The 16,980-nt window shown below is 39.9% G+C and overlaps 2 protein-coding genes and 1 pseudogene across 3 annotated transcripts in view; all 3 read right to left on the bottom strand.

Annotated features, from left to right (window-relative positions):
• LOC144634411 (uncharacterized) overlaps nucleotides 1-12,588 on the bottom strand; it is a 29,983-nt gene extending 17,395 nt beyond the window's left edge. The window contains exon 1 of the mRNA XM_078493395.1: nucleotides 12,573-12,588. The gene's annotated coding sequence lies outside the window, so the exon portion shown is untranslated. The remainder of the gene's footprint in view (nucleotides 1-12,572) is intronic.
• Nucleotides 4,948-16,980, bottom strand: part of LOC144634236 (uncharacterized) — a 140,269-nt pseudogene continuing 128,236 nt past the window's right edge. Inside the window, exons 4-5 of the transcript XR_013567176.1 lie at nucleotides 11,973-12,047; nucleotides 4,948-9,700 (exon numbers count right to left, since the gene is read on the bottom strand). The product of XR_013567176.1 is annotated as an uncharacterized LOC144634236 (transcript). The remainder of the gene's footprint in view (nucleotides 9,701-11,972; nucleotides 12,048-16,980) is intronic.
• Nucleotides 12,874-14,867, bottom strand: LOC144641763 (uncharacterized). The gene is made up of 3 exons (XM_078500792.1): nucleotides 14,684-14,867; nucleotides 13,716-13,901; nucleotides 12,874-13,186 (listed from the first exon to the last, which is right to left on the bottom strand). Exons 1-3 carry the CDS (start codon nucleotides 14,740-14,742, stop codon nucleotides 13,012-13,014), a joined length of 420 nt encoding a protein of 139 aa, XP_078356918.1. The 5' UTR covers nucleotides 14,743-14,867; the 3' UTR covers nucleotides 12,874-13,011.

Raw genomic sequence — 16,980 nt, 5'->3', positions numbered from 1 at the left:
TTGACGTTTGTAATGTTTAAACGATGTAAGTGCTAGTGATTATTTATTCGTGTTTTAGTTACGCAATCCATTGTTTGTGTGACGCTTTTTATAGATCGCCTTTCAGACACACGTGCGTTGAGATAAGAAAGCTGACATGTCACTTTTAAAATTGTTATATAACGTTTGTAAATGTGACAAGTCACGAGATCGCAAGTGATCACCCACAGCTGAAAGTAATCCCTTGAGAAATTAAAACAGTCCCTTGAGAAATTAAAAAAATCCCTTGAGAGTTTACAAGAATGTGAAATTTTCCCTATTCTCACTGCATACATAATTAGCCAGTCACGCGGGAATGGCTTAAGTTCGTTAAATTCCGGCGTGTTGCACCTGCGCACTAGTAGCATGATGCATTGCGACCTTCGCTTCAAATATCACAGTTTCAGTCACCTCGTGGCCAGTTCAACGGAGTTCGGTGAAGTGACGGTAAAAGTTTCGCCCCTCCCTGGTGGCGGTCGATCACTGCTGTATCCTACATTCTACACGCCAATTGCCCTGGCAGTCGCGGGTATCCTCCCATAACTTAGCTTCCCGTGTCAGGGCAATTGTGTACAGTGAGAATGTTTTACTAACATAACTGTTATTCTCCTACTTTCGCTTGTAAACAAGCAAAAAAGTCGAAAAAACGGATGACGTGACACGAGGTGACGTGACGCGAAACAAAACCGTGCCGTGGATGTTGTGTTGACTAAAACACGTCACAAGGCGAGCGTAATAATTTTTTATAACAGTTTAAGCGTAACTATATGTAGTTCATAGCGCGAATTCCGTATTTTATCACAAAAATATTTAAGTGTAACCTTTGATCCTTTTTAGCATTAAGTAAATTTGTTTTGTGAATATGTTTACTTTTCTGCCAGCACGTATAGCGTTATTTTTAGCAGCGAATAAAATTTGAGGGAAAGATGCGCGTTTCTGCACGACTCAAAAAGATAAAGAACGGATGACGTGACACGAAGATGATGTGACGCGAAACAAAAACGTGCATGAATGTTGTGTTCACTAAAACGCGTCTTTGAATGTTTTCTTACGTGAATGGGTCATTGATAGCCTATGCTCTGACGCTTCGTTGAGCGAATTCTATTCTCTTTTATCACCAGAGGATAAGTGTAAGTGATCCTCTTTCGACTTGTTTTGTGAAATTCAATTTAGTTCCCTGAAAGAGAGAGACCCTGGAACGAGGTTGAAGAATAATTTGTTTCTGATTGATATGTTCTGAATGCGTTTAAAGGACCTTTCTGTCAGCACGTTTCTCGTTTAATGATGAATTAATTGCGGTTTGATATCAGAATCCAGTGAGTGAGTGAGTGTTCGAGTGAGAAAATGCGGCCCATAACATAACCTCATTACCATTCGGTAATAAAAAGGTAAAGTCTGCATACGAGCCTAGTGGCCCATCAGGCGCAAACTTATCCCTGTTTTTGTAGCATGAAGCGACTAGGAGTATTTCTACTCCCCCCCCCCCCCCCCTGGATGGGATGCTAGTCCATCGCAGGGTTACCCGCCTTTTAAGGGCCTTTAATTTGAGGGATGCGCTCTCGGTGTAAAACAATGTTGAGTACTTCTCCCCCTCTCCATGAGTTCAGGGAGTTGAAGGACGAGGGTTGCAAGAATGTTCTTCAACTCTCGATGAGCGTGGGGAAACTCTTGACGATTCCCAAGGAAAAATTGAGGAAGTTCAAATTTGATGACAGCACAATAAAGTCAAGGAGAATCGCACAAGAACAAACGTTTCAGGCTAGGAACTCTGAGAGCGAGTTTGAACCCTTTTCAACTCTCGTTCGGTCCAAGCTTAAAGTTTAGACTGCATTTTCATTATTTTTTGAGGGAATGCATAGGAATGAAGTTTCACCAACCGAAGTATCGCCAGATATTGTTCCGAGAAAGAGTATCCTTCATAACCAAGTTTTGCTTTCAAGTTTCATTTGCTGAAAACTTTAAATACGGACGGCTTACCGACAGATCGCCGACCTACCACTTAAGGCGAGACTTAACATAAAGTTTTAACTGCCGCTTTACATGTTTTTTTTGGAAATATCTCGTTCGCTTCAGTTTTAAGCAATGCAAAAATCCTATGCTCGTCCCATATGTTTAGGGGTGCTGTGTAAATATTTGGGTGATTTGTTGGGATGAGATAGTTTTTCTTAAAGGAGTTGTAAAATTTAGAGAAATAAGAAATATTGAAGTTTTGATGTAGTTTTAAATTAGAATTTGAAGTTAAAAATTGGAAGACGGACACCAGACAGTCCCCTGACAACCTGGAGTGCTCTTGCGTGGGGTTCAAAGTGTTCCAAAAACAATTTTCTTCCTTTTATCCCTTTTAGAAATTACTATAAATTTCATTCAAATTTATGTTAGGTCCCCCCTTAACACGTGCTGCGAATTTTCTGGAGTGTTCCACGCAAGATTGGCGGGATGCAGGATCGCACAAAAATTGCGGCGGGATGCGGGATACGAGAACGTTCAACGGCGGATATGGGATGGAAATACACCGGTGGAAGCAGGATGAAGGCGGGATGCGGGATATGAGAAAGTTCAAAGGCGGGATACGGGATAAAAGTTCAAAGGCGGGATACGGGATGGAAATACATCAGTGAGAGCAGAATGAAGGCGGGATGCGGGATAAAATTGAAACTGATCGCGGAATGCGGGATAAAAAACAGCGAATAAAGCGTTCTCAGGGACCTTGATGATCTGTTCATAGAGGAGCTCGTATTAGATAGCACAAAACGCGCGTTGAAAGGAGAAAATTTGAATTGTTTTCTTTCTTCTCCCCTCCTTCCTCAATTTGGGACCAGAAGAGTAACGAGAGACGAGCGCTAAGGGGTAGAAATTAACTAGTCATTCACAGTCTGCCAGTTCGATGTATACCATCGACAACGCAAACCTCTGACCGTGGGCTCCCGCCAGAACGAAATTTCCAATCAGTGACATTTAAGGATCGGAAAATCAATTGCTCATTCGAAACCAATCGGTAAAATTAGCTCAGTGATATGTAATATGTGGAGCTGATCTTGTTGGTCACGTCACGCGCGGTCACTAAAGAAGACAGGTCAGAAACTAGGATAGCAACGCTTCTCGCCATTGGCAAACAACGTCTGCGAAGAAGACTTCTGAATTGAAGGCTTGCACTATTAAAGATGCATAATTTACTCACGAAGAAACAAGTTTCTATCATCATCATTAAATGCGTTTTGGGAGTTAACCTCTCAGCTTATTAAGCTTTCTTTCTACAATCTATAGTTTACTGAAATATCGCATTTTGTAGCCTTTTTCAGGATGAAAGTAAAAGACGGCGTATTCATCTAAATATATAATTTTTATAAAGATTATTGAAGGTAGGAGAAAGGGGGACAATTTTCTTTGGATGGTATATGAAAGGGGTACATTTTCTGTCAATAATGCTGTGAAAAACGGTAAGGGTTGGGTGGCGCCTCCCCGTATAAGACCAGTTTGTTAAAGCCTGGTTTTTACTCGCGAAGCAAGCACACCGCAAGCATAACTAGTTTGTGCCAAGTGAAAACGAACGTCGACATACGCATTAACACAAGCACAAGAACTCGATGTTTACTAGTTACGAGGCTCAAATGCTCAGACGCTGGGAAGTCTGGAACCAGCCGGCCAATGTCGTTAATAGCCTTGTGCTTATAATGCGGTGTTTCGTTTTCACACGGCATAACGCAAATGCAAGCACAAGCGCAAGCACAAGAAAGGAAAATTTTTTGATCCTTTCGCTTGTGCTTATGTTTGCATCAAGGCCGTTTTCACGGTATATAAGAGCAGTTATGCTTGTGTCTGTGCTTGTGTTTCGCTTGTGCTTGCGTCGCTAGTGAAAACCAGGCTTTTAAGGCTTTTTTCTTAAAAGTACCCTCGGGGCCAGTTTTCAACCCGGCACTTTCGTGCGCTAATGTCAGACACTGAACACTAATACCGAGACCTTGATTATTCCAAATATCACTGCTACCAAAACTAATAGCATGCAGGGATGATGCAGTGGCGAAAGTTCTCGCCTCCCACCAATGTGCCCCAGGTTGGAATCCTGGATCGTCACATGTCGATTAAGTTTGTTGTTGGTTCTCGTCCTCGTTCCGAGGGTTTTTCTGGTTTTTCTTCCCCTTTTTTAAGTAAAATATCATCAAAGCGGTTATATGAAAAAAATAACGTTTTAAACACAGCCTGAAAGTAACCTTAGAAATCGCTAGGGGGTTGTGGAGAGGGCTAACCGAACGCCTGGTCCAACTGATGGAGTAGGGTTACAATAACAGGACACGCCCTCCACCCACGTGACCAAGGTGCCTCCAATTCTAGCAAAGCCTATAAAAGTGGCAGATCTTCGAAAAACTCGATAACTATCCTATACTCAGTATCCAACCAAAACCAGCCCGAGTATTACGAGTACTCCAAAAACAGTCCGGACAGACAACTTCGTTGTTGAAAACTACAGGCTCAGCCAGGACAGGATATGGCTAATTTGACCGAGCCAGCGGTTTGGGTCCGAGGTGTCCTAGCAACAAGACTTCAGATCCATTTATACTTGAAACTACATCCCCATAAGGCAATCAGAAACGTTCTTTCGGCGATCGTTCAAGTGTCTCAATATTTTCACATTATAGCGACGACTATTATTATGTAGGCAGGCAGGACACAATATGTATTGAGAATTTTTTTTTCCAAGTCGACTCAACAAGCGGTTGTCCGATTTAATTCCAATGCGTGAAGGGCTTACCATTAACTACCAACTAAGAATAGAAAGACAAGACTACTACATTAAGCCTTCACTCGTCTTTATTCAGTTATATTTAGGAAGACGTACACTTCATATAGCCTACAATCCCGGACAAAACCAGTTGAGACAAACAGATTTCACAGATATTAAGCGAATGTCGACCCTGACTGGCAAGTTTGTTAAAAAAATGTTATCCCCCTCTCCCCCACTCAATGTTGTTTTATGGGGTTTGCAATTCACCAGGCTTTGTTTCCATAAAACGACAACATTGAAAACATTGAAATTATTTCAGTGTTGTCAATGTAGTAGGGGAGGGCCGGAAGATAGACAAAAATGAGCTGTAGTACTAAAATCGGTGAAAATTAGCAAAGTGTTTCAACCGTTTTGTCCGAGATTGTAGCTTAAACTAAGAAATTCAGTCACTTAACTGGATAACATGCAAAAAGAAGTCAAAACGTTGTTTAGGAGAAAAGAGGTTCATATTCCTTATAACGGAATCAATGACATTATAACTGACTGCAAAGTTCTACAAAAAGCAATGTCAAACATGTGTAACATTGTACACTGAAAAGTAAGAGTAAAGTAAAGTAAAAGGTTTTTATCACCTAATCTTCAGCACTGCACAAAACCTTTAACTCTTTACCTCCCACAATAATGCTAAAGCATAAACCTGACAATCAAACTTTCCTACGACTCATAAAAAAGAATATATAGCGATGTAACACAAGCACGGCATAGCCTCCAAGGTATATTTACTTCTTAGTTTTGGCGTGAAATTTGGACAGTTATTTAAATTTAGACTGTTAATTCGTTCTCCTGTTTTTTACACACGAGAAGCCAGGTGCCAAATCCCCAAAGCGGAGAAAACGCCACCGGATAAAAGTCCCAATAAGTGAACCGTAAAACGTTTATCAGTCCTTTGTCTGAGTTACAAATGCGAAATGTTTTAAAAGAATTTACTTTTCTTTTCCAAATTTAAATGTCACGTTATCTCCAATCAGCATAAAGTTAAAACGGTGCCCACTCGGAAACCTTGGCAAAGCCGTTATTTCTCATCCACTTCATGGCCTCCTGAAGAGACTCACTGGCACTTTCCCCACGAACAAGGTGCTTATAGAAGCGATGCATCAGCTGCTCTGTCGCTCTGTCTTCTATGGCCCACAGTGCCACCAGTACTGAACGTGCACCGGATCCCAAGAATGCTCGAGCGATTCCAACAACTCCCTCGGCTCGGATCTGACCACGTCCACTGTGACAACAGCTAAGTACCACCAGCTTAGCTCGCAGTCGAACTTGTGAAATGTCAGACATTGTCAATAAGTAGTCTTCTTCTTGTGGAATCCTACTAGTGAGGCGAAGAGGGGAAAGAGCAATCTCTCCTCTTTCAGCATTTCCATGAGCAGCAAAATGTATCAGACTCACTGAATATAACCTTTTAAGTACCGCCTGCTTGTTTGCACATTGCCCTAACAAAGGCTGTTCGCTCAGCAGTTCTCCAATCATCTCTGCTTCCTTTCTTGCACCAGGCAGTGACTTAAAGTTCTCAACACGTCCCCTGTAACGCACCCGGCCAACCACAGGATCCCCTACTATCAGTGCACCACTCTGACTGTGATAGTCTGCAGGACTGTCCTGAATGAGCTTGAGAGTTGACAGTGAAGGAACGATGCGGATCCTGAAAGTCTCTGATAAATACTTCCCGCCTTCATCACTTAACGCTGCAAATGGAACTTGGTTCAAGGACCGTTCAGGAACAATGATGATTTCTGGCTCATCAAGTAAGTCAGCCACAGGAGCGATGAGCAATCTGTGACACAAAGAAAGGCTCGGTTCGGGATTTTCAATTTCTCCATCGTCTTCCTCGACAAGTCGCAAAGCTCCGAGGCTCTCTTCATGGAACGATTTCAGTTCTTGCTCCATTACATTTAAAGATCGATCTTCGCAACTCTCCTCGGGTAAAACACCAAAGCTGCGGAAGTTTTTTTTCAAAAAATCAGCCAGTCCGGCACCAACAATGTCTTCATTCACTGTTATTCTTCGAAAACGAATGACTCTGCTTGTTTTGAGAATCCACAAAAACACATCTTGACCAAAATAAGAAATGTACAAACAAACGCAGTTGCTTTCTTTCTTCATAATATTCTCAATGCCAATCCACGATTGTGGATTAGCTGAGATTTCACTTTCAACGGAGTACTGAGTCGCCATTAAGTCTGCTAGGGCTCTCCCGCGTGCTAACTCTTCGACATAAAGAGCATCGTTAGGGTTTCCAGTAAAACAAAAAAATGCACTAAGAAGCCTGAAGGGAGAATTCTGGACGTCTGAAAAAGATATTTTAAATTGATCGTTGTCTTTCAGAAAACCGCGCAAATTCTCACTTTTGTTGATACTCAGAAGCAGATAGTTAAACATTTCCTCGATCTTCCCTTGGGATAACTTCACCATTGCTAGGTTACAAAGACATTGAAACTCTTGGTCACGGTGTCCAATATCTTTACTAACTGAAAGTGCCTTATAGAGATAACCTTCAGCCGTGCCATGTTCACCGAGAGAATGAAAAAGGGCTCCTAAGTTTCCGTAATCTGTTGCTTCTCCTTCTCTGTCACCAATTTCAATTCTGATCGAAAGTGCTTTCTCAAGATATTCTTTAGCTTTGTCATATTCACCAAGAGATTGAAACACAGTTCCTAAGTTTCCGTAATCTGATGCTTCCTCTTCTCTGTCACCAACTTCAATTCTGATCTCAACTGCTTTCTCAAGATATTCTTTAGCTTTGTTATATTCACCAAGAGATTGAAACACGGTTCCTAAGTTTCCGTAGGATGATGCTACTCCAGCTTTGTCACCAATTTCAATTCTGATCGCAAGTGCTTTCTCGTAATATTCTTTAGCTTTGTTATATTCACCAAGAGATTGAAACACAGTTCCTACGTTTCCGTAATCTGATGCTTTTCCTTCTCTGTCACCAATTTCAATTCTGATCGCAAGTGCTTTCTCGTGATATTCTTTAGCTTTGTCATATTCACCAAGAGATTTAAACACAGTTCCTAAGTTTCCGTAAGATGATGCTTCTCCTTTTCTGTCACCAATTTCAAGTTTGATCGCAAGTGCTTTCTCGAGATATTCTTTGGCTTTGTTATATTCTCCAAGAGATTTAAACACAGTTCCTAAGTTTCCGTAGGATGATGCTTCTCCAGCTCTGTCACCAATTTCAATTCTGATCGCAAGTGCTTTCTCGTGATATTCTTTAGCTTTGTTATATTCACCAAGAGATTGAAACACAGTTCCTAAGTTTCCGTAAGATGATGCCTCTCCTTCTCTGTTACCAATTTCAATTCTGATCGAAAGTGCTTTTTCCTGATATTCTTTAGCTTTGTCGTATTCACCAAGAGATTGAAACACAGTTCCTAAGTTTCCGTAGCATGATGCTTCTCCTTTTCTGTCACCAATTTCAATTTTGATCGCAAGTGCTTTCTCAAGATATTCTTTAGCTTTGTTATATTCACCAAGAGATTGAAACACAGTTCCTAAGTTTCCGTAAGAGGTTGCTTCTCCAGCTCTGTCGCCAATTTCAATTTTAATCGAAAGTGACTGCTCGAGATATTCTCTAGCTTTGTCATATTCACCAAGCGATTGAAACACAGTTCCTAAGTTTCCGTAAGATGATGCTTCTCCTTGTTTGTCACCAAGTTCAATTCTGATCGCAAGTGCTTTCTCGTTATATTCTTTTGCTTTGTTATATTCACCAAGAGATTGAAACACAGTTCCTAAGTTTCCGTAAGATGATGCTTCTCCTTCTCTGTCACCAATTTCAATTCTGATCGCAAGTGCTTTCTCAAGATATTTTTTAGCTTTGTCATATTCACCAAAAGATTCAAACACATTTCCTAAGTTTCCGTAGCATGATGCTTCTCCTTCTCTGTCACCAATTTCAATTCTGATCGCAAGTGCTTTCTCAAGATATTCTTTAGCTTTGTTATATTCACCAAGAGATTGAAACACAGTTCCTAAGTTTCCGTAATCTGTTGCTTCTCCTTTTCTGTCACCAATTTCAAGTTCTGATCGCAAGTGCTTTCTCAAGATATTCTTTAGCTTTGTCATATTTACCAAGAGAATGAAACACAGTCCCTAAGTTTCCGTAATCTGCTGCTTCTCCTTTTCTGTCACCAATTTCAGTTCTGATCGCAAGTGCTTTTTCGTGATATTCTTTAGCTTTGTCATATTCACCAAGAGATTGATACACAGTTCCTATGTTTCCGTAGCATGATGCTTCTTCTTCTCTCTCGCCAATTTCAATTACGATGGCAAGTGCTTTCTCGTGATGTTCTTTAGCTTTGTCATATTGACCAAAAGATGCAAACACATTTCCTAAGTTTCCGTAGCATGACGCTTCTCCTTGTTTGTCACCAATTCCAATACTGATCGCAAGTGCTTCTCTTAGATATTCTTTAGCTTTTACAAATTCTCTAAGACGATAAGACATAGTCCCGCATTGTCCATAAGCGTATGATTTTCCTTTAAAGTCGCCAGTTTTTCTCATGATATTGATCGCTCTCTGATATAGTTCTCTTGCTTCTGCATATTCACACCGCTCTTTATATATGTCGGCTAGTGCTATGGCAATATTCCCTTCATTAGTCTGTTTCAACACACTCGCGGTAAATGACAAGAAGTTCTCTGCCGTATTTTATTGCATTTGTGTAATCAAGGAGGTTAGGTAGTATGCCTTGAACATTATTTCATAGATAGCAGTGGTAGTTGCATTCACAAATTGTTCTTCTCTTTTCAGTGCTTCATTACTGAGGAAAATCAAACATTCTTTGCATATCTCGATGGCTTTTTGAGCACGACCAGTGTTGAGAAGGAAAGTAGCAACAAGTAAGCCGACAAAGATGGCTTGTAAAAGGTATTCTAAGTCATTCATGACGTCCTCTTCTATGAGCCTTGTAAAAATAGAATAAAATCAAGATTTATAGTGACTTTAAATAAAGATGCGTTTTTTGTTTTATTTACATTAAATAAGTAATACAAAACTGCTCGTTGTTTGTTTTCATGTATCTAGACTAAACGAAATCAGAAATCAATCCAGGACGGCACACTATAAAAATCAACAGAGAGTGAGGAAGAATTTTTGAGAAAAAATACTCTTAAAATCTTTTATTTCGTATATTAAGCAGACACGGCGTCAGTAAGTCTCCCAATATTTTGTGGTCATATTTTCTGTAAATCAAACCCGTAGATATATTAACCGAACACCTGCGAGGGTCCCGTGGGTGTCCGTTTAACACAGGGTTCACTGTACTTGCTGCAACCTTGCAGAACCTAAATCCAGTTGCATACCGTAATGATTCGATTTAGCGCCCGGGGCGCTTATTTACTTTTGGCACCTCAAGGGAGGGCGCTTATTCGAGACAGGGCGCTAATTCGGGACAGGGCGCTTATTTAATTTTTTGAGTAACAACCAAATGTTCAAAACAAAACTTTAATAAATAATAAAATAACTAACAATAACAGAAACTGTATGCAGTCAGGAGCCCATTATTATAGGTAATGGGCTCCTTTCGCAATAACAAATTGTTGAAAGTTAAGTTACTTTTAAAAGAATTGTTCATTTCAGTAATAAATACATAGATATACGGTTCGGTGAATGTTCATTAGTTTATCTATTCGACTTCAGTAGATGCAGTTATTCACAATAGGGGCGCTAATTAGAATAGGGGCGCTTATTAGAAGGAGAGGGCTAAATCGAATCATTACGGTATATTTTATTTTCAAGAAAAAGCGTGCAAAGATACAGTAAAATATGTAACAAGTTTATTATTGCTAGCTAGCGCGCATGCATGGAGTATTTACTGTAAACAGCGAAATTTTCAGTACCAAGGAGGTTAACTTCTTTGAGTCAAGGAAGGAACCCAGAAGTCAAATGCGCTTCTTCATGCATAGGCGTACGGGCCGGGGGGGGGGGGGGCTGGGCTGCAACCCCCCTCAAAGTTTAGGCAACGCTGATATTTTGGGCAGCAAGAGAAATTTGGGCAAAGCCAGTTTTTAAAGAAGATTCCATGTTTTTTTTTTTTCAAAGAGATAAATATTTTATATTTTAACCTGAAGTCGGCATGGTAAAGTCAGTTAAATTCACACGAGACAGTGGTTGCCTACCATGTGATGCATTTCTGGTTATTAGTGAAGGGGTTAATATGTTGATATACATATTTGAATTTTTTTATTGACGTAAAGTACATGAACAAATCACTATATGAGAACTGCGGATGAGATGTAAAGGGAAGAAATGATCTTCGCAGTAAATTGCAATTACTTCATTTGCAACGAAAAAAAAACAGAAAAAATCCTGGCTTCAACGGGATCCCGTTGAAGCCAGAATGTTTTTTGATTTCTTTCTTTGCAATTTCTTTAATTGCAATTTATGCGAAGATCATTTCTTCACTTTCCAATTTTTTTATTGTTGGGCACTGTACTGTACTAGCTGGTGTGGGGTATTTCCAGTCGTGAAATAATTAGAATACAAGAATCATATCGGACTGGAGACTCTGACAAGTCTGAGTCCTGATCATGTGCTAGGCCACCACTGTCCCGTGTGAAAATAACTGCCTTTGCCACGAAATTTTGAGGGTGAGTTTCTAGACGCCGCCAGAAAATGTAAGCGAGTTTTCGTCGTGTGCGCGGATTAGGCTACACGACTGTTCCAGAATTCGAAATGCTAGATGCGAAATGTACGAGAATGATCTATTCGATATGTTTCCAGAGTTTTCTAATGTGGCAGGTTAGTGCATCGTATGACCCACGTTTCTTTTCGACTGTTTCGTAAAAATTTGGGCAACTTGCGGGAATTTTTTGGGCAAATGGTTCACCGCCCCCCCTGGCAAAAAATTGCCCGTACGCCTATGTCTTCATGGCACGTATCATATAGACTTCTCATCAAAAACGTCAAGTTATAAATACTAAAATGAAAGCTTTACAACTCTTTTTTTTAAGCTTTGTAGCTCACTGGTAAGAGTAAAGCATGCCCTAACTTAAGTGAGCTTTCATTCGCGTGACCTGGTCTCGCGTGGATCACAAAAACAACAATTAATGAAAATCAGTCACGCGACTCATGCAAATCTCTCGCTGTGAATTCTAAGTATTTAACATGGGCTATACTGTCAGTCACGAACATCTTACGGTTTGAACTAAGATAAATATATAAACTTACCGTGTACCGTTTCCTTATCTTCTCGTAAAAGTGAAACCAAAAGTGACAAACCGAAATAACACTGAGGGACTTTCCCTGCAAGACAAACACCAGACAAAGACAAATACAAATTGAAATTGAAAGCGACCAAATTTCAAACGTTGTACACAACAACCTAGCCGTCGAATCCAACGAAATACATTCTACTAAAATATTTTACATGCTTTTCTTTCTCTATCTTCGTTAAATAAAACAGGTCAGTCCAATACACTCAAACTTGGAAGTTATTATATAAAAGATTTTGTTGTCGACTTATTAATCGAATGTGCTTTTCAGCTTCCTGTCATAGAAAGATCGACGCGACTTCATCAGAAGACAAATAAGATAGCGAAAGAAGAACCGATTTTGCTCAGTCTGTTGTAATTCTTCATTCTAATTTCAAATTACAAAAGCTTTTGAAGTTGCTCACTTCAGGATAATGCAGGAATTAATCAATTACATGCTTTCGCTTTTCAATCGATCATTTTGGTGCCGTGGCTATCAAAAACGTACTATAGAGTATAAGCTTATTCCAGAATGGTTAAGATAAAGGCCATACAATACAAGGTTAGTTGTACTTACCACGGCGAAGTTCGCTCTGGAAAGTGAAACTACAAAACACTCGCAGGGGCTCTCGACACATTCCGAGAAAGTACACTGATTATCATATTACCATCCTCGTACCCAGGGTCTTCGTTCCCTTCAAGCCTGCGCAGAAGGGACGAAGAATCGAGGTACGAGAATGTCATATTACATGTAAGTCACGCATGTCACACAAGATTGGCGGGATGCGGGATCGCATAAAAATCGAGGCGCGATGCGGGATACGAGGATATGAGCCCGGGTTTACTATACCCTCTTACACACAAGAAAAACTTGACACAACTCGTCTTATTTTAATAAACTAGTATTTACATATTTACACTTATTTTTCTTGGAATTTTCTGAATCTGTACAAGAAATACATTTTCTTTGATTTTTATGAGCAAGTTCACAAGACTTCTATTTCCTTAAAACTAAGTTACAACTCTGTAAAGTAAAGATTGGGAAGCGAGCAGACAGTCCATTCTTCCACTGGATTTGCTTTTAGAAACTGACCGAACTGACACGCCTCCTGTTTTAGTTTTAACGCTGCCAGGTCCATTTCACACATTAATCTCTGCCTTTGAAGGCTGATCTCGTTGTTTTGAAGAAGTCTGTAAAGAAACAAAAAACAAAATGATTAGACAATCATACTTAGGTAACTTCCAGCTCGATCACATTGTAGGATGTGGTGCGAAACACATTAGGCAAACATTTTTATAAAGTGACTTTCCAGGGCGTATTGCAAGGTTGCCTATTTTAAAAAAATCTTTTGATAGAAGAAAGAGTAGGACTATGCGCCAATGCTTGTGGAAAATTGTGGATCAGCATTTCCGCTTTTGATTGGTTTATAACTAAAGTCATGTCAGTTTTTACTTTATTCATTAAATACAAGCAGTCTCTTCAATTCGAAGCTAAAAAGCAAACAAACAAACAAACAAACAAACAATAACAGTTCTTCTGACAATAAACAACATCAAAGCGGCAGGGGGAAAGAAGACCGCGCGAGACTAGGGCGACTGCACGTCCCAATTCCTTGATGATGGCATTAATTTTTTGCTTCTCTTCAGTCTATTTTGAAATTACCCACGCTATACAAGATACCAAAGGTTTGTGATAAAAGAAACAGAAATACACGCTTACCTGAAGTTCCTGTCCAGAAAGTAACATCTCTCCTCTGTAACATTTACTGCAACTTCCTCAAGGAAAAGCTTTCGCTCCAAAACTTGAACCTCTTCCTCCATTTCAGCCACTACACAATCTGCATGGGTTGTCTCAGTGTCAGACATTGAGTCATCGGAGGGGTAACTTTCACATTGATCGAGTATCCTATGAAAAAGTGAAAAGAAAGAGATCATTATTATTTTATCAATTTGACCAACTTGAATTTTAAACAGTGGATAAGAGGGTGTTAGTTAAAATCCAACTGATCAAGAAAACAGAAGACCACGGTCCAAGCTAATTAAAAGCTTATGTTGTCCTTTAACGTCGTTCCCAGGGTTTTTCTCTTTCCACTCCCTAGAGCGAGAAGAGACAGTGTCTTTTATTTCTTCTCTCGTTCTGGGCGGCGGGAAAAGAAAGACCCTGGGAACGAAGTTGGTTTTCCTTATTGTCGAGCGAGCCCCAGCGTTGATCGATTCCGGCAACGGGCGAGGTCTTGGCACTAGTGCATATTCTTGGTAGCCTGAACGACCCTTTTCGTGATAAAAAAAAAAAAACACAAAAAAAAAAAAAAACAAGAAAAATGCATAGGTACCCTTCGTGTGGAAAGTCCTTTTAGCGGGCACTTACTCATTTTCAAGCTGCAGTTGTTCCTGGAGACGAGCAATGCACTCCGCTGCTTCTTTTAATTGTTTTCTGTTTGACAAAAACATTCTATTAGGAGAAGAAATCTGACTATCTTTTTACTCATAAAAAGCGTTTGTGTTGACAAAGGGGTTAAGAACAAAACAAAACAAAAAATTAAAGAAATGAATATTTTGAAATCTGATTGCTTTGTTTTTGCAGAAGTCAAATGCACTGATAGAGAATTGCTGTGAAACATTTTGAATTCCGGGACTTTTATTTAGAGAAAAAAAGAACTTGACTGGATCTCATTAAAGTTCACTTACCTTTTGAAATCTTTTTTCGCTTTTCTCTTCGACTTAAATGAACTCCAAGATAATCCCATTTTAAATTTTCACGTTTTCTTTTTATAACAAAATTCAAGCGCTTCATAAAACACGGCTAACAAGACGCTTTTCTCTTTGCGAATAAAGAGTCTTGGATTGTGACATAACAAAGGAGAGGAAAATGCGCGCGCTGAAATAAACCAATCAGATTCAGTTTTATAAATAACCGTCATCTGAGCGCGAGGCAACGACATTAAGTTTGAAGAATTTTACTCTCCTGACGCACAAATCTACTTTTTCACCGAACAATTGTTAAAAGCGTGTTGAACGATCTTTGATCTATTTATAAAATGCCGAATATATAGAAATGGTGGAAAAAATAACGGAACTGCTAAACTGCAATGACGTCATAATTTTGCTGGCGCGCGCATTAAAGCGTGCGCAATGCTATGTTATTCGCGAGGATCTGGCACTAGCCTAGCACTTGGTCAAAAGGGGGGTGGGGAGAGTATTCGGCTTCGTCCTTTTAATTCAGAAATCAGCGACCCATACTCTACTATACCACGAGTACAAAGATCTCGGGGCAGTATCGAGGGCAGTACGCACCTCTCGAAGGTTAAATCATGATTCGCCGAGAAAACAAAAGAACAAAAAATCAAAAACAATGACCCTAGCCTAGGCATTTCCCGAAAACATGCTGTTCCCGAAAATAAGCTTAAAGGGACGTAGACTGTTTATTCCCCTATTTTTTCTTGAAGTCGTACAGATCGATCTTTGAGTTCGACGGTCCGCAATCTTGTTTCTTGAACGCGAGCGAAAACTTGGGAGAGTGCAAAAAGCCCGTGGGTAGGGGTGCGGGGTATTTATAGCGTGGGTAAAATGTCATCCCAAGGGTTATCTTCAGGATTATACAGTTTACCGTACCCAAATTCGCAAGTAGCCAATCAGAAGCGCGATCTACTGTCTGATATCCTACGATATCAAGTCACTGACCTGATATGCCACCATATCACGGTCACTCTGAATTAAAGTAGTGTTTCCGTACTATGAATTGAAAAGAGGTATTACCAGTAAAACAGAAACGAGTATTTTAAATTAGCTGGTGCTTGCCGGTCGTAATATGAGAAAACCGTGGCTCGACCAAACTCGTACCAAAAAGGTACGATTAGGTATAAATATCCCTCTCTGGAGAATGGAAACATTTTCATGTAGAATGCAGCCCGTAAACTTGACCATTCAGAGCCCGTACTATCGATATAATCGAGCGGAGATCATCAAATCAGGTCAGTTAAGTCAACCTGGAGGAGAGGTCATTACGGGCACAAGTTCTATTTTTCAAGGAACTACAAGTTCATATTTTCCCGAGCTTTTTAATCCCTAGTAGCAAGCCGGAAATATATCGTTCAGTTTAAAGAAAAGACAGCCACGATTTAGTCTGATACAATAAACGGCACGCAATGCATGCAGAAGCGATCACGTTTCACAAGGGGGCAATAATTTTTACGACATTTGTCAAAAAATAACGTTTTCATTTATACTTTTTATTAGTCCTTTCTTACTGCTCGGGAGTGTTTTGCTTTGTGTTCAGGGCGGCAATTTGTTGATAAGTTTAACTTGATTTCTGTTTACACGAAACATTTACTCTTCGTTTTTGCGACTTTTTTTGCTTGTTTACAAGCGAAAATAGGAGAATAGCAGTTATGTGGGGCAAAATTTGGAACATTCTTGTCTACTCTCAAGGGACTTTTTTAATTTCTCAAGGGAATATTTTAATTTCTCAAGGGATTACTTTCCGCTGTGGGTGATCACGCTATCTCGTGGAAAAAACGTGACTTGTCACATTTACAAACGTTATATAACAATGTTAAAAGTGACATGTCAGCTTTCTTATCTTAACGCACGTGTGTCTGAAAGGCGATCTATAAAAAGCGTCGCACAAACAATGGATTGCGTAACTAAAACACGAATAAATAGCAACTAGCACTTACATCGTTTAAAAATTACAAACGTCAAAAATAAACCATACCAAAAAACTTGCTCTTTTCAAAGATATTATTGAAGTTAAAACAAATGCAAGAGATGGGGGCTTCTTTTAAGGCTTCTTTTTTAGGCCAAATTTGGTCGCTACAAGCGCCCATTCTATTTCGTCATCAGCCTAGGTCGTTAGGGACGTGACCTCGCGTTGACAGCAATGTTGCATGAATCGGCTTTACAACATGCGATCGTATCTACGCAGTTCGAGTGGAATTCCAGTCAAAGACAGCAAAATTCCTTCGTATTTCATCTTCAAATATAAT

This window comes from Oculina patagonica, chromosome 1 (genome assembly GCF_052425735.1).
Source record: "Oculina patagonica isolate OP01 chromosome 1, crgOcupat, whole genome shotgun sequence".
Classification (NCBI taxonomy): Eukaryota; Metazoa; Cnidaria; class Anthozoa; order Scleractinia; family Oculinidae; genus Oculina; species Oculina patagonica.
Note: the sequence above shows the minus strand (reverse complement) of the source record. Positions and strands in the feature narration are given on the sequence as shown.